Source organism: Sparus aurata, chromosome 2 (genome assembly GCF_900880675.1).
Source record: "Sparus aurata chromosome 2, fSpaAur1.1, whole genome shotgun sequence".
In the NCBI taxonomy this organism is placed as follows: Eukaryota; Metazoa; Chordata; class Actinopteri; order Spariformes; family Sparidae; genus Sparus; species Sparus aurata.
The window spans coordinates 11,593,829-11,613,506 of record NC_044188.1 but is presented as its reverse complement, the minus strand read 5'-3'; the positions used below and the strand labels follow the sequence as shown (position 1 = coordinate 11,613,506).

General features: G+C 38.6%; 1 protein-coding gene and 1 long non-coding RNA gene across 4 annotated transcripts in view; one reads left to right on the top strand and one right to left on the bottom strand.

The window, feature by feature from the left end:
- Positions 1-49: 49 nt before the first annotated feature.
- LOC115571419 (uncharacterized) lies at positions 50-16,852 on the top strand. Of its 2 annotated transcripts, XR_003981923.1 has the most exons (5): positions 50-138; positions 2,172-2,280; positions 7,611-7,644; positions 7,758-7,861; positions 16,141-16,852. It is a non-coding gene; the product is annotated as an uncharacterized LOC115571419 (long non-coding RNA). The 2 variants fall into 2 exon arrangements; XR_003981926.1 differs by lacking the exon at positions 2,172-2,280 and having other exon boundaries at positions 56-138.
- Positions 9,962-19,678, bottom strand: part of LOC115571409 (CD166 antigen homolog A-like) — a 42,298-nt gene continuing 32,581 nt past the window's right edge. Inside the window, exons 8-16 of one of the 2 annotated variants that reach the window (XM_030400821.1) lie at positions 19,053-19,185; positions 18,682-18,794; positions 18,459-18,585; positions 17,812-17,933; positions 14,894-15,026; positions 13,373-13,402; positions 12,765-12,876; positions 11,688-11,824; positions 9,962-11,595 (exon numbers count right to left, since the gene is read on the bottom strand). In XM_030400821.1, the coding sequence (XP_030256681.1) occupies positions 11,722-11,824; positions 12,765-12,876; positions 13,373-13,402; positions 14,894-15,026; positions 17,812-17,933; positions 18,459-18,585; positions 18,682-18,794; positions 19,053-19,185 (873 nt within the window). In that variant the 3' untranslated portion in view covers positions 9,962-11,595; positions 11,688-11,721. The remainder of the gene's footprint in view (positions 11,596-11,687; positions 11,825-12,764; positions 12,877-13,372; positions 13,403-14,893; positions 15,027-17,811; positions 17,934-18,458; positions 18,586-18,681; positions 18,795-19,052; positions 19,186-19,678) is intronic. The other variant, XM_030400827.1, reaches the window with a different exon arrangement.

Sequence of the window (19,678 nt, the reverse complement as noted above, 5' to 3'; positions counted from 1 at the left end):
TCAAAAACTAAAGTACCCGGATGTACCAATGACGAATAAAATCTAACTGGCCAGAGTTACAGGACACATATAACTCAAGTGGTGTCCCTGTCTGCCTTTTTAACCGTGCTTGGCCTGTTGCTACCATCCGGCAGACATGTATGTATCAGACTGGGTTCATTTTTTATCTACAGTTTGTAACCACCATTGCCTTTTGGAACTGTAGCTTTGTGGTGCTTTGCTCCTCACTCAGTTGGTTGGCCTGTGTCTTTACTTAATTCTCTTCCTTGCTGTTGGTGAGTTGAAAAATAACATAACATAACATAACATAACATAACATAACATAACAATTGGCTATCGCTGACAGCTAGGCCATAGCAAGGATTTAAAAAATACTGGAATTGTATAAGCCTCCCCAAATAACCACTTCTCCACCTTAAAATTATTTCGTCCAGAAAGCAATAAAAAGGTGTCTGAATTTTTGTAAAAATGGTAATAATAATAATAATAATAAGAAGAAGAAGAATAATAACAATAAAAGAATAACGCTAAAAACACTGCAACTATGGAAGAAATAGAGTGGTGTAGTTTGTAGTCCTAAATCCCAGAAATTGGTGAACAAACCTCTTTCATTTATCATTTACCTCTTATATTTATTTTTTATTATTTTATGTTTGCTTAGACACATCTCAGATTGAAAGATGTGCTAAAAAGTATAAAAATGGGACTGTTGTTTATCCCTGTTTATTTTGTCCCCTATAAGCTAATTTTATTTTTTTAAGTACAAAAGAAAATCCAGTTTCAACCTTTCAGGCTTTGGTCCGTTAGATTAAGGGTCTCATCAATGCTACAAAAAGAATAACTGTTGGCACTGTTATTTAAGGCCAAAGGTTAAAACATTTTAAAAAAAGAACAAAGGAAACAAGTGTCTGTACCCACAATCACAAAACACAAGAAGACAGTGCAGTGTAGGAAATATTTAGAGAGTAAAACATGAATTGATTGACTGATAAAGACACGTTTGTCGCTATTTATCACAAGGATCTTAACATGAATGTTGTTGCTCTCTCAGAACACTCTTTATTCCATCTCTAACTGTATTGACAGTAAACCAGTGCATACATTAATGGACGTCTATTCCATGAGCCTTTCAAGCACAAGAGGTTCAAGTTACACATGATAGCGATCTGTGATGTTGTCAACTTATAATATTTGCTGGTTGTATGCAAACCCCATAGAGAGATTTTATTTTGTTAAATAATAAAAAGCTGCTTTACATGCCTTAATAAAATGTTAAGACAGCATTACTTTACACAAGGCCTGTCGCTGCAAAATATAGTCCTAGTTGCTCCCAAAGATGTGATATTCCTTGAGAGAACTATCCATCCTGATTGATTTGTAATCAGAAGATGTATTATTGATTACTATAGGTATCTAAGAGGTGACAAGTATTTAAAATGTATCTATTGCATCAGACAGGTTTTAAATGTGTTCTTCAGACTTAGCAATTGTCTTTGCTTCTGTTTTTTAATTTCTCCATCAAATAATTGGTGTCCATCAAACATCCTAATCAATAGACAAGCTTAAGAGGTTTTAAGTTGAAGTTGAAAGATATCAACACGTTCAGCTGCTCTTAGATCCTTCGGTTGCCTGTTCAAACGGCTGCCAGCATAAAATCAAAAAGCTTCTGCAAGTTTTTTGTTCTTCACTTTAAAACAACTAAAAGACTCAGAGGACCAGAGGCCCACCCTGGTTCATACATTACAAACATGTCAGCCAAGTCGGCTGGTGCGAGACCATGAAGTGCTTTAATGACAGCTAAAAGAATTTTAAAATCAATACAAAAACAAAAACTGACGAGCAACCAATGTAAGGACTTTAAAATGGGCATAATGTGTTCTCTCCTACTGGTTCTCGTCAGCACTCAGGCAGCCGAAGTTCTGAATCAATTGTAACTGATTTATGACTTTTTTGGAGGGGTAGACCAGATAGGAGAGCGGTGCAACAGTCTGGCCTGCTGGGTAAGAAAGTGTGCATTAGCCATACAGAGAAGTGGCCACACCGGAGATATATTTTTGAGATGATAAGAAGCCGATTTGGTGACACGGAGGCCGAAGGAGCGGAGCGCTCAGCTTACATTAAGTCCCAGAGAATTAGAATTTGCTGGTTTCTTTTTCTTTTATATACAACAGCAACAAGTCCAGTTGCCTACGATATAGCATTTAGTATTGCCACCATGCTGCACCAGTTCCTCTCCTGCCAGAAGAAAATGGTCGCCTTCAACAGTTGTGGGAAATTCAGGTAAATGATGCGCCCATCCTCAGATTCATGTATTTACTCTTTAAGCAAGTTTTTTTTATCCTGTTGGTGTCTTGGGGTGCCTTCCCATGAGCTCTTTGGTCAAGCGGTTGGAGACACATTGTTGGCAGTCAATCATAAGGCAATGGGCAATTCACTTAACCTGTGTCCTTTAACTAAGCAAAGGAAACTCTTGGTAACCACCACAATGCCTAAATAAAGACTGTCCAGTCCTGGAGCTCCCAGACTGAGCAAGACACGGATGTGGATGCCACTGACCATGTGGCAAATGTACCCAGATCTTTTATTTAAAGCTAGACTAAAGTCTTTTAATTTCTTTGATTCTGGCGGCCCCTTAGATAAATATGACGTGGGGGAAAAAGTTAACTTTGTTTTTAGTGCTGTAACACCAGACGACAGAGCAGCTTCTTTCTTCTCAGGGTGCAAGACTCCACAGTTCCCCCCTAGCACTCCGACATAAAAACGTTTTCATTTTATGTCTTAAACAACCCAGAATAAGTCTGAATCCAACCCTGCGACAGGCATTAAGAATAAGTGTAATAACTATTCAGATACAACCAATAATTTCACTGATTATCTTGTTGGCTTGTTGGTCATATAGAGCAGTGGTTCCCAACCTGGGGTCCAGAGATCACAGGGGGTGCGCACAACTTTGTCTGCTCTGAGGTTGTGAGGTTACCAAAATTATATTTGTGCACATTAAAATGATAAAATCCCAATAACACACCCAACTGGATAATCAAAGCTCTGTATAATCCAAATTGAAACATATTTTTGGTCCACGTTTAAATTCATTAAGCTATTTATCACCAACACCCCTATGAGGTAGGCATATTCTAATCAAAAATTAAACTGTGTGTGTGTGTAGTTGTGTGTCTGTGTTTGTGTGTGATACACCTGATGACACAAACAGGAAGAAATGTATCTATATACATTGTGAAAGAAGGAGAATAAGAGCAAAAACCTACAACTGTTTATTTTTGCAAATAGAAGTTTGTAATTAATCACTTTATTCTTTTAGTGTAAGTGAGTTGGGGTTGGGGGGGCATGGTTTGTCTTGGACACAGGCAAGGTGTGCTTCAAGGAAAAAAGGTTGGGTACCACTGATATAGAGGGCTAAGTTTCATAACCACTTAAAAGTAAATTGAGCTCACGTAGCAGTAACTAGTGTAGAAGTACACTTTTACAAATAAAAGTCCTGCATTCAAAATGTTAAGAAAGTAACAGGAGTGTTAGCACTAAAACATAGCGGTACTCATCATGCAGAATGGCCCATTTTAGAATAATATGTGAAATGAAATGATTTCTATCGAACCTCAACCTTGGTTGAAGAGTTAGATTTATTACTTCTATCTTCAAGTAATAAGCTTTGTTTCAATATTTTATTCCATTGTTTCAGTTTTCTATGACCAGATTCTTTGAAAAGATTTCATGGCAAAGTTGAAAAAAAGCTTTTGTAAACAGTCTAAATTAACATTTATATCCCTCACAGTGTTGTCGATCAGGCTTCCAAGGTGCACTTAAGTAACTTCTGAATACCAGTCAAGTTAATCACACCTGCTTCCGAGCCAATAAATTAATTGAAAAGAATACTTAATTAATACCTCGACACTTTTTAAAGCAAGGACTGTTGTATAAAGAAAAGTTTGTATTCTGATTCTTCAGAAAAAAAACTTCCAAAAGTGCCTGACATTTGACAGAACAGCACAACAATACCGAAAGCTCATCAAATTACCAGTGAAGCGCAGGCTGTCTGTGCTCTTTCTGTTGGCTGCAGAGTGTCTTTGAGTGAGCGCTATCAGTGAACGGTTGACCACAAATTGTTACTTCTAACCCACAGCAGCAGTTGGCATCGCATGCAGCGTGCAACCTCGGCACACAATGCAGGCACCACGGAGACGCTAATGCACGTGGAGAAATGGAAAACAATGTTTGCAAGATGAATACATGACTTCTGCGAAACCACACCTAATGTTCAAAGACCACAGATAGAAAAATACAAATTAGATATAGAATTAACACGTGTTCCCAAAAGTTCCTTCCTGCAAACGGCATGTAGGTTCCGGTGGGTTGAGATGTTTCGATACATGTGTGTGAAACTGAAGGATTAGGATGTCAGAGAATCAGCAAACGTTGAAAGTGATCTTGTTGATGAAGGGCTGGATGAGTATGCAACCTCTTTCCCGGTTCAAATTACAGAGAACATCCAGCTGCCCACCTACCCTCACCTGTCCAACCTGTCTTTATATCATTCCACCTATTGTGTGACTTCAATCCTACTTATGCCCTTGTTATCATGAGTCGTCATAGAACATATGTTCACAAGGTTGCCATTTTCCTCTGACATCACACTCAGGGTGGGATGCTCAAATGTGGTACTGCTGTGTTCCAGCTGTACTGTAGAATTCTGAATCTGTAGAAGAGCTAATGGCTAACAATAGCATTCCACTTCTTAGCTGACATTATCGCTCATCCAGTGCATTTCACTCCCAGGCTAAATGAATGTGTCCAAGATGCGTCTTCCAGATCAATTTACAGCTTTCCTGTTTGCCTGTGCAACACTATCAAACAGTAACGCTAGCTAGAAAGTGGGCGAACCAATGGATCGTTAAATATGTCGTATTAACTTGAAATACAGGCCGATGTCCCTCCAAATTGTCAGAAGTCTTTCAGTAGCTGATCGACATGGAAGTGGTGAAATGATTACGACTCAAAGCTTCCCACCCTGACTGCGGCATTACAGGAAAATGGCCGCCGTGTGTATATGGCCTATTGCCTACAACTTTAACCACCATTTCATTATGTATCCATTTAGTTAAGCAACCAGCTGTGACAGCGTCAACTAGTAATGTTATCATGTTGCGAGTCCCTGTAGTGTAATTGTGGGCGAGATGTGGTTCTGGAGCCACCGACTGTAGCAGGAACTACCACAGAAGCAGTTCTGAGAATGTTGCCAAGTGTTGGTATGTCCTTCTGTTGAAATCCAAAAGAGGGCCGAGTCCAGAATGCCTGTGGTCCGAGAGGGGGGCCAAAATTAGAAGGGTGTCCAGCTCATGTTTTACACTCCTGTCCCACATTCACTTCAATGCAGTAATGAAAGTTCACAGATTGTATATCTGAGAGGGAAATAAAGGCAGAATTCGTAGACTATAATGTAGTAATGAGCACAGAGCGCTCACAGGTGTCACAGCAGGTGTGATCCCATCACAAGATGGTCTCTTTTATTTATTTGCAGGCTTTTTTTTTCATCATGCGTCTCTTTTATCTTTTGTAAACCTACTTCACTGTCATGTCATTTATGTCATTTGTTGTTTCTCCTAGAGTCAGTAGAAGAGTTTTACAAAAGAAATGATTTTGTAATTAGAATTAGGATAAAGAATGTGTGAGGGTCATCCGAGCAGGATTTACTGGAGGTTTCTACTCTAGGCACCTTTAAAAAGAAGCTCAAGACCCATTTGTTCAGATGTGCCATTGTCAAATTTTTCTCTCTGTTTTTGTCTCTGTTTTTTTTGGGGTTTTTTTACCTTATAACATAGATTATTGCCTCTGTGATGCACTTCATGGCATCTCTGCTCTCAAAAGGTGCTTTGTAAATAAAGTTACTGTTACAACTTACTGTTGATTATTTCAGTCTGTCAATGGCAAAATGCATAGCACAAAATAGCAATAGTAATAATAATTTGTATCATTTACTTCTCGATCATGAAGTTAAATAATGTCAGCAACCTATGTTTACCCGTATGTGTGACTGTATGTGAACACAGCTATTCCTTGAATGTGCGTATAAAAGGGGAGGAGATCACAGAAAGCCCACACTTTGGTGAAATTGAGGGTTTATAACAACAAAAGCACAAAGAAGATCGTGTTCAAGGAAAACAATTCCACAAACCCAAAATCTGATCTGTACGTGGAGCGAAGGGGATATAGGGTTTCCCCATTGTGGAAGAATGGTACAGTGTGTGCGGTTTCGGTGAAATTATCACCGCTACACGGGAGACCAACTTCATTAAAAGTTTGGAGTCAGTTTGTTTGCAGTGTGTCAGAAAGTGCTGGTCTTGTCTGACCGGTGGTGCCTGCTGGGCCTCATTGTGTCTCCTCTGACGGACGACATTATTTTGAAGTTAAACCAGCTCGACCCCCTTAGAGGTTGATTCTAAGCCTCCATTTAAGTCCTTGTTCCTTAAGGAGATTGGTTTTGGTAACTCAAGCCTGTTAAATCTCAGATTCCTCTTAAACTTTTCCAAGAAAAATGATCTTTGAAGGATATTAAAGTCTAGAACTTCTTGATTATTAAATGTTTCTATTAAAAAAAAAAAAAAAAAAAAAAAAAGGAAAAAGGAAATAACATCAAATCATGAAATCATTTGCGTCCCAGTCATAGTAAAGGTTACCAGCTGAAAAAATACCGTCATCATTGACTTGCTAAACTATTTCAGTTGATCAGATTTGTCACGTTTCTGTCAGACGTCATACAGAACTTACTGAAGGCTACAGAGGTCATGAGGGAAATGTGTTGTGTTGAGACATGGTGATGAAACACTTATTAAGTCATTATTGTGTTTCAAGTTCGGAAAATGCTGTTAAAAATATAACGAAAACACGCATTGTGACAATTTGAATATTAGACTCTTATGTGGTTGTATTCTGTAATTGACAGTCGACTAAAATAGGGAGTTAAAAGCTAGAACAAATGCTCCAAATGTCTTAAATCCTTTAAGCCTCCTTTCTACTTTACCTGTTGTCATTTACCTGTGAATCAACTTTCTTACCGTCCTCACCGCTCTTATTTGTTATCTTTAATCTATTTATTGTCCTTTCTTCTAATCACTGCACATAATCTTTTTATCTGCTCTTAATTCCTTTGATTTGATGCCATATCATTTTTCATCGTCCTTTACTGATTTATTCATTTATTGATTTTGACCTGTTTTATTGCTTTTGTTCCCTTTACATGTTCTTAATCATATTGACTTTTTGTTTTCTCACAATTTTTTTGTGTTCTCTTTTTTCTTGTTGTAACTCACCTTAGACCCTGCTTCCTCGTCTTTGGCTTGATTATTGTTTATTCTGTAATATCTGTCTTCCTGAGTTTCCTGCGTGATTGACAAAGCACTCTGTTGTCTGGTGGTACAGCACTGTAAATTATAGCTGCCATATGAATAAAGTTTATTGTTATTACTATATTATTGTCTAAATGTTCCCATTTATTGTGCACACCAGTAACAGATACAACTGTTAAATAAATACTACAAACTTAACTATTTGAAAGTGTAATGTTTTAAATCTGAATGAATCTCTCGTCCTAAAAACAGATCCTAACGGTCCACTGTGCAGCTGATCAGCCATGTGAGTACAGTCTCTGTTCCCATCCAACAGATTTTTCCTTGATTCCAACACCGCTTGTTGAATATATTGTTAGACCACAGGATGGCAGCACAAGCTCATTTTGTTGCTCTCAGGCAGACCAGCTGGTGATGACGTCCATGACTTCTGAGTGTACACTTTATTTGGAGATGGGTGTAGTGACACAGCTACTGACTGCCTGAGGAGAAGCCGGTTAAAGGTAATGGCTAATTACATACAATGGCTATCAGGGTTGAGTGAGTTAACATGCTAATTATACTGACATGTAAATAACCTTGCATTTCATGATTAACAAAACACAGTGTGCTTTAACACAATGCAGAAAAGCACATTCATCATTTCTTATTCAGATGTTCAGGCCTAAAATGACCTGAACCGTGAAGAATCAATCAGATCAAACATCCCTGCCTTTTCTCTTCATGATGTGCTCTCGGGCCTTCAGCCAGCGGATACTCACTGAATTTAATGGTGTTTCCATGATGTTGTCCACTCTGACACAATGGCCCCGCAAAGACAGAGTAGATTAAAAATAGATTGAAAACATAATGTTTTGCCATTGCACAATATATTCTATGTTAATGATAAGAGGTGAAAGAAGTAATCAGATAATTTACTTAAGTGAAAAAAGCAACACAACAGTGTAAAAGACACCGCGTTTAAAAATATTGAAGGGCGGCTCCACCAGTTTTACACATTTAGGTGTATCCACAGGTCTTAGGGAGTATGACTGCATATGCGTAAAAAAAGAAGTATAAATGTGGCTCCAGAGGAAGCTGAATGTAATCTGATACATTTCTCCCAATGAGGTCACTCTGGGGCTAAGTTGCATTGTGGGTAATGTACGATATGGGTTATGAAAAGGAAGAAGAATGCATGGAATTACAAAGGCAATATCTCTGATTATGTTGTATCGAACATTAGTTTTTAAACTGTCCATAATGATTCTAACAGTCTTGTAGGAGTGCAATGCTACACCAGGACTGTTTTTCAAAACTTGGAGCCTACATTACCCACAATGCAACTTAGCCACTGAGTAACATCACTGGAAAAAATGTATCATATTACAAGCAGCTTCCTCTAAATGCACAAAAGGCTCAATACTACTTTTTTTGTATATGCAGTAGTACTTCCCAAGACCTGTAAACACACTTTAATGTTTAAAATGGGCGGAGTTACCCTTTAAGTAAAAGTACAGAAGCATTATCAACAAAACATACACTGAGAATCAAATGTAAAAGCCCTTCATTACACAGAAGCACCTTTTACTGTGCTATATTTGAATATATTGTATTATTTGATCACTATTATTGGCGCATTAACATGTCAGCAGCATCATAACTTTGCACTTCTACTTTATACCTGGTTTGCTAGTTTACGGTATAAAAATACATATATTTATATTTTATATTTATTCATATATTTGTTGATCACATATTTTGAATACAAAATATTAACTAGAGCAAAATTTCAACTATAGTTAGTGTTAAAATATATATCCAGTACCTATTAATTGGACTTAAACACAGTACTCAAGTAGATTAGTAGTAGTAATTCCCACTTATAGTAAAGAAGTTTAATTGGCTTTGAATCTGATGTGATCACTAGCAGCTTATACACATCTCATACACATCCATCAGTCTATTTGATTCACAGATGTTTTTTGGTCGCACTACTGGCAACAGGGTGAAGACTCAGGCTTCTTGACACAACACCTCACTTTAAATGTGGAACATTTTTAACTGATGATTGCAGGTTTCTTATAAAGGAAACAATTTCTACTCAGAGATTGCAGACTAAAAACGTGTTACTGCAGTAATAATCAAAAATCCCTGTTCAAGTTCGATGTGGATTTATGATCAAATTCAATACCTTGATCAGTCTAGTGCACAGAGATGGTGATAATCACATGTTGCCCTCTTGATGAAATATAAGTGGCCAACATTCAATTACATTATTGACAATAGAGCCTACCACGGATGAATGAAAATATGGAAAATCACTTTGATTTTTGTACCTCTGATGCAGAAACATTTGTACATTTACTCCTGTTGAATTCACTACTGATTTCATACACGGAAATAACATTTTTTTTTTTTTCCACATTTACAAATCTTTCCTGCTGTTATAATATATTTGCTACTATATCATTAGAATTGTAAAACTATTGTACAACTACAATCATCAGCCATCGTCAACCCAGAAGTTCTCTGCATGTATTAAAGCAAAAAACGTTTCTGAACCGTGTTGCTCTTTATTTCAAAAGATGATCAGATGAAAAAAAAAAGCGAAAACAACATAATCAATATCCAGTGGACATGACTTTTCCAAATGTACACTTTATTTTAAACAAAAGTACAAAAACAAACATCAGGTATTTACAATACTTGCATGGCAATGTTCACTTTTCTTTGGTCATTCTTCCAATTGGATGGTTTGAAAACAAGGTAGGCAACAAAATAGCAGCTCGGAGGTCTGAATTTTTATAACATGCTGAATCTACAGTATATTCAACCAGACGCTACTGATGACTCAGAACTTAATTTCATTTCTTTAAAGTCTGCAAGCAATTCTTCAACTATTTAAATCCATGTTATGAATAATGTAACAATTACTGAATCTGCCTACCAGGTCATTTTAATCTTGAACAATATAAATAGCAAAAAAGAAAACTTAAAACCACATACTTCACAATTAACATCCTGGTCTTTGACAAATGTTCAATTTTTTCTGTAAATGCTCTTGAAGGACCAAAATTGTGACATGTAGCCAACAGCTGCGCGTATTCCATTGTATTCTACACAGATCTGACATGAAGACATGAACCCTAGTGCACATCACAAACTGAAGCAAATACAGGTAGATTTTCAAAAGAAGGCAAACATATCAGGATGGCTCAAAAGTGATGCCATACAGTAGCTACACGAAAAATAAAACAATCATACCTCAACACTGATGGAGCACAAATGGAGAATTTACAGCCTTGACGGGTCAACTAAAACAATCCGCTCACTACTCAACAATGGCTTTATGTGAAAACAATCTGTGCAGCCAGTAAAAATGAGTTATGCTTTACATTCTCTCAATAAATCTACCTGCGTGTGTTATAACATAGTGGTTATGTTGAATGTACAGTACATTTGAAAAAAGAGGCAAAAAAAATGAGCTTTTGTTTTTCTGTCATTTTTCTCTCCTGCAAAGAGGTACACAGTCAAAGAACGAAACAAACAAAAAAAAGAAATCATGTAACACCAAAGAACTCTGTGGCACATCACCTACTTCCTGCAATGCAACATGAAAATCATATTACCATCTATAACTAATGCCGAGTATAACAGTATACCCTTAGCCCTTTCAGGAAGTTCATCTCAAATTCTGCCTGAATGAAAAAAAGATGACATTTAAAAACAGATTTGACACTGATGTTGAAGGCAGAGGTTTGTTTCGACTGTGATGAAACTAAGAAGCGATGGCGGTGATGCTGACGCGGCCCCTCGGTTCCTGCTCCGAGGGAGTCAAACACAGACTAATGCAGGGCCTACACATCCTTACAGCAAAGGCAACTGGTCTAGTAGTAATTTTTTATTTTTTTTTATCAACTAACGAAACCCAAAAAAAAGAGAAGATCTGCATTTTCTCCCAAATGTCATTCTAACAAACATGAATCCTAATAGTAGACGAGTTTACACAAGCATCAGTAGTGCAGACAAGTTATGTATATCACATACAGAATCCATTCTTTTTGTTTTAAGGGAATGGAGGGGGAGTGAAGGTCTGGGGGGACTCGGGGGTGTGTTTGGATATGCTTTTTTTTTTGTAAAATTCTCCCTGAAACCAAATCGTCTTCATCCCAATGTACACTCGTGTTTTTTTTTTTCTTGTTTCCCAAAAGACAGAGGTGAAGAGAAATGTGCAAAAGTTCCATGTTCTCACTTTCTGGAAAGAGAAGATTGTGAGAAAACACCATTACTTGAAAGAGAATGACTTTTTGAATCTTTATTTAGGCATAAGGGGGTTTTTGTTTCTACCTTCCACATTCCCAAAGGATGGTTTGCTGTTTCTTTACACCTCAGCTTTTTGGCTGTTCTCCTCCACTTTCTCCTCCAGCTTTTTCTCCTCCTCAGAGGAGCCGCTCTCCTTTTCACCAGTCTTCCAGCTTCCTTGCCTGTTTAGAATAAAACATTTTTTTTTTTTACCTGACATGCTGACACCTTTCTTTTACTGTTATTTGTATAAAAACAAACTGTATCTAATATCTGATAATATGTAATACACAGTTTCCACTTAAATGGAGGCTGCATTAATCCCTGTACTGTTGCTTTGTTCATCTATTAACCAGTTGTGTGTTCACGATCAATCAAGAGAAATTCCCTTAATTTGGCAAATGTAAGGCTGATCACCAACCACAATCAGACCGCTGCCCCGGTGCCAAAGACCCCAATTGGCCTTAAAAGCCCCACATTCACTAAGGAGAATTGATTTTCTGATTTTCTGTTAATTCAGTTAAAAGGGGAGCCAAAAGTTAGATGAGAGGATCAATACCACTCTCATATCCAACTGTCAAATTTGAAGCTGGAGCCAACAGCCAATTAGCTTAGCTTAGCATAATGACTGAAAGCAGAGGGGAACGGGAACAGCCCCTCCAAAGCTCAGTGATCAACATGTTATATGTTGTTTGTTGTGTTGAATAGATGAGTTATGGTTTAGTGAGGGGATCTTGTCAGGAGCAGTTACTTCCTGACATGTAAACTCCTGCAAAACAAAAACTTTGACCGAAAGGTTGACAAAAATGCTTGACTGTGTGTTGACTAAAACTAGACCAAAACTATGAAGGATAAAACGGCTAAAATTCGACCAATCTAAAACAGCTGACAAAATTGCTGCGTTACATTTGCAACCTAATACTGGAGCCATGCACTTCAAATTTAATAAGTCTGAGTCTGAGTAAAAGCTGTGCACCATGTACTGGCTGCTGCAGTTAGTGGTTACTCTGGTGACATGCTGCTCTTTCTTTGTTATGAGGATGAATTCAACAGGCGGTCGATTCTCACACATTGCACCTTTAAGATTAGGGCACTTGAAAGTGTCACTGTTGATTTTCTTACTTGGATTTCTTCATGTAGACAAAGTACGCCAGGCCGATAACTACGGTGGCGACGAGGAGACCGACCACAACTCCGACCACCAACTTGGTCTGGTCCCCGTCCTCTAATGTGTCTGTAACAAAGACCAAAACAGGAACATCAGAGACGCAGGAGACTCGCTTTCTGTATGAATCTCCAGCCAGAATGCATACGAATAAAGGGAGGGGTTGAGAAGCCATTATGTGCAATAAAGGCATTGATGAGTGGACACATCCGCACTGTACATGGTTATGACTCATTGAGTTAAATGTTAATGACGGATTTTCTCATTTTATGACTCATTTCGTCAGCCAATGGGATCATGGACAATGTTGACATTTTGTCAGGATGCTGGTAGCTCCATTCCTCTTATTTTCTTCACATCAGTGTTTTAATAATGTGAACACACTGTTCAAACATTGATTTTTTTTCCAGTTCTAGTTGTAGAGTCCCAGACAAGGTGATGATAAAGGTAAATATTTGATCAAGAAGCCTTCTTTCAGTAAACAACATTTGATTCCCCCATAGTCTTTAACTCACCCCCACCCCTCCCACAGTTTCTTACAAGCAAGAAGACTGCTACAACTTACCTTGTTTATCCACTCTCACATCCTCAAATACTGAAATCAGATATAAAATAAAATTAACGTCCAACCAAAAAGAGAAAAATAAAACAAGTTTGAAAAAAATACTACTCTACTTCTATTCTACTTCTGCATGCAAGTAGTCCAAAGAGGGAACAGATTAAGTCCAGCATCCCAACATAGACACACTGAGCGAGGAGGAGGAAAGAGAAAGAGGTGAAATGCCATCTCAAACACGCAGGAATGAGTAAGCAGCAGAGCGCAAAGAATGGTTTTAACACTGCACGCTTTAAAGACAACAGTGTGGACAAAGTGTCAAGTGCATGCAAGTCGATCAGATGTCGACTGTGATGTTGCGATGGTAAAAAGTTCGATCACCAAGAGGCAAACCACCACCGACAGAACAGAAATCTATTAAAACCTCAAGAGCAGCATTTAGTTTTGCTTCTAGTGTACACATCATGGATCTATTAATGTTTTCATTCTCATCTGTTTTACATTTTTAGATTAAAGGGACAGTTCTCCCCAAAATAAAGGAAACACTTTTCCTCCTTACTGTAGTGCATTTTATCCATTTAGGTGGGTGCCCAAGCATTTCCCCTCAAATGTACTGGTAGGGTACAAGGCAACATCAAATCTAATGTATAGTATTGTTAAGGTGCAAATTGCTGGCCTACAGGGATCCCAAGTTTCCTTAATTGACTGACTTCCTGCAAGTGCTATTCTGCCGAGTTCAGATCACTAAAAACAATTAATAATTAGGAATCCTATGTATTAAAAGAACATTTTACCTGTTTACCTGTTATCCAAATTTCACTGATTTAGATTGTTTAGTTGTGACTTGCCAGGTTTTATACAAGGACAGACCAATGATGGGCTTGGTTGATCATAGTGGCCGATAGTCGGCATTTTCCCCATTACTGGTTTCTGTAGTAGTTTTTTTTTTTTTTTTTTTGGCCATATTGTCGATAAAACAAACTAATTGAAAAAAAGCCAGATTGGTCGACCCCTAGTTTTAGACTTGTTTACAGATAAGCAGTAAGTAGATGAGTAGATAAACTCCTTCGTCTGCACAGTGATATGTTTGCCGTCTGTTTGGTAAAAAAAAGAAAAGATTCCTACATGAAACTGCTCACAACAAAGTCTGTGGATTATCTTGCAGTAAACAGATCATGATTTCTGGGAAGTGACATTGATGTTAAGTCTCCCAAAGTATTTCATTTTAGGGAAACTGTCCCTTTAAAGTAAACTGACTGAGTGAAAACAAAATATATGTCAGTAAGGTTTGTGTGCACACAAAAATTGTGATTTTTTGTCAACACAAAGAATAAAAACATCCTACATTTGGTGATTTTACCTGCTATATTACTGTAGTTTTACTTAAACATCTCGACATGATATAAACTTAACATGCAGACAGACAGTGTTAGCAATCAGAGTAAGAAAACATTCACAAGGGCAGGTTACTATGTTAGACTTTAGGAAGCGGAGGGAGACGGGAGGCCTGTGCTACCACTTTGTACTTACAGGACGACACATTTATAGCTTTAGAGTCCGTGCCAAACTCATTGGACACCGTACAAGAGACAGTCAGATTTGCGGTAGGCACGACTGTGATCTTGTGTGTTATCTTTCCGTTGACGAAGGGACTCTCATCAAGCTGAACAATGAGAGAAAAAACACCCACAAACGTTAGTATGTACACATCTGACACTGCTGGATTTATAAATCTGCCCCAGCATGTGAGAAGTGCAGATTTTGGACCACTAGGGGGGGATGTTGGATTGAATTGTGACTCAGCCTTTCCATGACAAAGACACTGCGTGTGCCTGTGGGATATAGACACTTGAGTCTCTGAGGAGAACCTCAGACACAAAGACTAACTGCCAACACCCTTTTCACATCCTCTACACACACAAGAGGATGTGGCAGTTTTGTAAATACCCATTACCGAGCCCATATTCAAGCCCTCACATTATTTCCCCTGAATAGGCTTTAAAGGATGGAATGAGAGGAGGAAAAAAAAAAAAAAAAAAAAAAAAACTTTGGCTGAAATGTAGAAACGTGTGCTATCTCAAAAATGCATTGTGCTCCAGTGAAAGAGTTCTGTGCACCTTTGTAGCTGATTAATTATTGCACATAGGTTCGGGTTTTTGGGTTATTTTGGAGGTTAGACACTGACTGAAAGGGCTGAAAGGAACTGCAACCATCCCACACAGGTTCATACGATATTCAAACTGCTTCACTGACTGCCTCTGCTATCAGCGTGCACACAGGTAAGCCGCAGAAACAAAAGAGGGGGAAAAAAAAGGTCCATTTGAAACAATAGTCTGTGTGACAGTCAGGTGTAAAATACTGTGTTTGAGCCCGGAGGAAATTTTACTCAGCCACCCAGAAATGTTTGGACTAGATAAGTTCAAAAGTGTGACAGCTGGGGGAAAATACTAACAGTGCAAACTGCTATGCACATAACTGGGAGTACTCAGTCACTCTGCAGAGCGTGGTGAGTGGCAAAAGCAAAGCATGAACTGTCTCCGGATCAAGACACAGGCAGACCTTGGACTGTTTGGTTTAATGAACAGACAGCCTCTGTTTAGTCACACCTGCATATCTCTGTGATGCATGGGTTTGTTTAGGAGGAAAACAGCGGCGTTATATTTAAACAACCACACGAGTGTCTCAGCGGTCTGTCTTCGCTGATTATAGTGCCTAGAATGTAAAGTGTTTTTCCATTCCATTCACCTGCTCTTGTCTACTCTGTTGACAACATTCAGATGCTGTTGCCTAAGGATGCCACTGCAGTCTGAAGGACAAACCTCCTGCCATCTCACATAGGAAGAGCTCTGGCAGAAGATGAATGTCTACGGCAAACAGTATTGATTAATCAGCCGAAGAATGACTGCTTTAAAGGGGGGAAATGACAGAAACATTCAAAGCATTTCGAATGATTTGTCTCTTTAGGTGTGTTTGTTGGTGGTCAGGATGTGAGGTGTGGCTATTTTTTTAAACTGATATCCATCTTGTTAGGCTGCAACTGTCACTGACGGCACTGGTGATAGATTCTGTTGTGTTTGTTAAGTTCTGTCAACCTTCACCTGCTGGAACATTTTTCCAAAGGCTGAGTCAAGCAAGAGGAAGAGAACGTTCCACAGAAACTCTGCCATTATTGCTGCCATAAATATCAACAGATTATAGTTTTAAAGTTATAATCCTTGAGATTTTCATGAACACACTGATTAATTTATATCAATTTAAGGCGCAATATGGAAGACTTTTGGTTTAAAAACATTCAAAAATTATCAACAAAATGTGAACGACAGTTTTGACTAGCTAACGTCTGCTACAGTTAGTTTAAATCGACAGGTGGGCAATTCTTACATACTGCACCTTTAGTTACCACCAAACACACAGTTTGTATCAGTATCTTTCCCGTGAGGGTGGAATGAATCGGGTGTGGTTACTTTTTCCTTTTCTCTTCCTCTTTTGTCTGTGAATACTTTACTTTTCCCAGTGGTTGCATACATTTTGGTGATACAAAACAATGAAAAGCATGATTGAAATATAGTTTGCTTGGTTCTGCTGTAAACAGATACACGAGTTCACCTACAGTTGCTTTTCTGATACAGTAGTGGCTCAAGAGGCGTTTGCTGTAAATAAAACCCCACCACAACTGAAATCCCGAGGTTTGTAATTTCAAACTGTGCTTGTAGAAAGTGCCCCTTGCATGTGTATAGCTAATATGCATTCACATTCAATTACCACAGGGTACGTATTCAATCCACAACTCGTCTCCACACCATCCTCCTCCACAATAGTCAAAAAGATCAGGGTGTTTGTTTAACCTATTGCTTCATTCCATATGTTATTTTTTATTTCAAGGAAGTGACTGAAAGGTGTATCCATTAAATCTCAAACTAAAAACAATCCCTGAATACTAGGATATACACTGGGCGGTTGGCATTGAGCCTTGCACCAAATTTGATTTTTTTTTAATCAGCGTCTATCGATCTAGAAATTCTTGCCTGGAACTGAAATCTCACAGCACTTTGTAAAGCCCCAGTAAAGTGTGATACCTCCAACCATGCAGCCAAATTTAAAGTATCACAACCCAACATTTGACCGTTTATCCTTTATCATTTGTGATATTTTTTCACTAAGTTCCTACATGATAATGAGCCAAAGAATGACTGCATTTACATTTACAATTACAGTGCTACTGTACTTGTTATTATTAATACAGCACATTTCCCTCTTGGGTTTCTTCAAGCTTGGAGGAATGTGCACAACTATCTGTGTGCTGAGCGCACATGGAAGAAAAAAAACCCTCACAAATTAATGTAAAAGAATCCATAGATAGTCTACGACCTTGAGAAACGGCAACAATTATGGACGAAAGAAATGTCTTATAATCACGATTACTAATGCAGGAGTGTGAGTGAGCATACCGAGGTGCCGTTGATGCTCCAGGAAACAGCTGGCTTCGGAGAACCTTCGGCCTCACAAATCAGGACTTTATGCTTGCCGTCTTCGCCGCGCTGTTTGATCAGCTTACTGATAACTGGAGCACCTGCAACAGGACGTAACTCTTCAGATACATCTGAATGAGAAGATGGGTTTGACATGGCTGCATTTCATTCATGAAGGATTTATGGTTTGACATTCTGGGAAACACCATTATTGCCCTCATTTGCTTTCTTGCTTTGAGTTAGAGGTGAAAACACATACCACTGTGACGTCTTTATGGGAGTTATAGAGCGACAAGCAAGCAGCAACATATCTTGGCTTATACAGACAGGAAACAGCTAGCCTAAAGGTAACAAAATCTGCCAACCAGCAATTCTACTGTACACTAATTAATAGGTTATCTATCGATTGATTGATTCTTTTTTATATCTATTAAACAAACAAAATAAAACATCCCAATTTGTGAGCTTCAGGGGGATTTTTTTACTTAAGTTTCAAGCTGCATCTGCCTGTTTCAAGCCTCTAAGCTAAGCTAAGCTAATCAGCTAAGAACTAAATCTTTCTCCTAACTCTCAGGAACAGAGCAAATATTTCCAAACATTTCGGAGTTTTCTTTTTTGGGCCTTACCTTCAACAACCAGCTCGAAAGAAGCCTTTCGGCTGAGGAGCCCCATCGTCACCTCGCACTCGTAGCGGCCGGACTCCGAGAAAATCACCTTAGTGAATTTGGGCTCTTTGTCCAGTTTTACATTATCCTGATTTAATTGAAAAAGAATATCAGCACTGAGAACAACAAGCACTCACTTGTCATTATTTATTTCGGCCTTGTTGTTTAAAAAGATTGCTTTTACCTTTGTCCAAGAGACCTTTGAGTCTTCAGAGGCATCAATCTGGAGAGTCAGATCCAAGGTCTCCCCGGCTTTTTTGACAATAGTTCCAGAGGGGCTTAAATTGATGTCTAGGTCTAAAAAGAGAGGCAAGGACGGTGAAAAGATAGTTCAGAGGGCTGACAAGGGTCGAAACATTCCTGTTGTTAACCATACAACCCTGCACTTGGCTCACAGCCCTGCGATAGCAGCTTATTAGAGGTAGCGTGGGTTGACACTTGACAACACTTTTCTCCAGCAAACACTTTAATAACAAATACAATTACAATGCCACTGCTATGTGGCAAAATTGCAGAAATATATTTCAAGAAATATATCATGTTTTGGTCTCTTACATTTGACTGAGACTTCCTTGGTTGCTTCCATTGTTGGGTCGTCGATGAGAGAGCATTTGTATTCGCCAGAGTTGTCACGAGAGACGTTTGTGATGGTGTAAGTGTCTGAGTTTTCCACTTTCATCACCTCTCCCTTCAGATACAATCAAACGATGGCAGTCGGTCAGTTTACAATCCTTTATTCCCCAGTGTGACATATATCTGTTTTACAACTGCCTGTCAAACTTACAGGAACGTTACCTTAGTCTCCAAGCTTTGTGATCACAGTGCTTTTTTTATCTTAGGGTTAGTCGCTTCACTTTTCACAGTTAGCTTAGTACACTGCGTGACTTGCATAACGTAATGCCACTTCAACTCACATGTTGCTCTACAACCCTGGTGCTGCAAAATGATTACTGAAATGGACTTTTGAGTTTTGTTGTAGTTTAGCCAGTCAGCTGGCCGAGCTGGCTACAAAAACTAAAATTGTCAAAATGATTAGCAATGAGGTCAAAGCTTGCTATAACAAGAAAGTGTAAAGAAGGAGCCAAAGTGACCTCGTGTTAGCTACGCTGAGCGACTGGCTAATGTTGCTAATGGTTATCTCATTTAATGGCAAGCTAGGCTAGCTGACCTGCTGGCCTCCC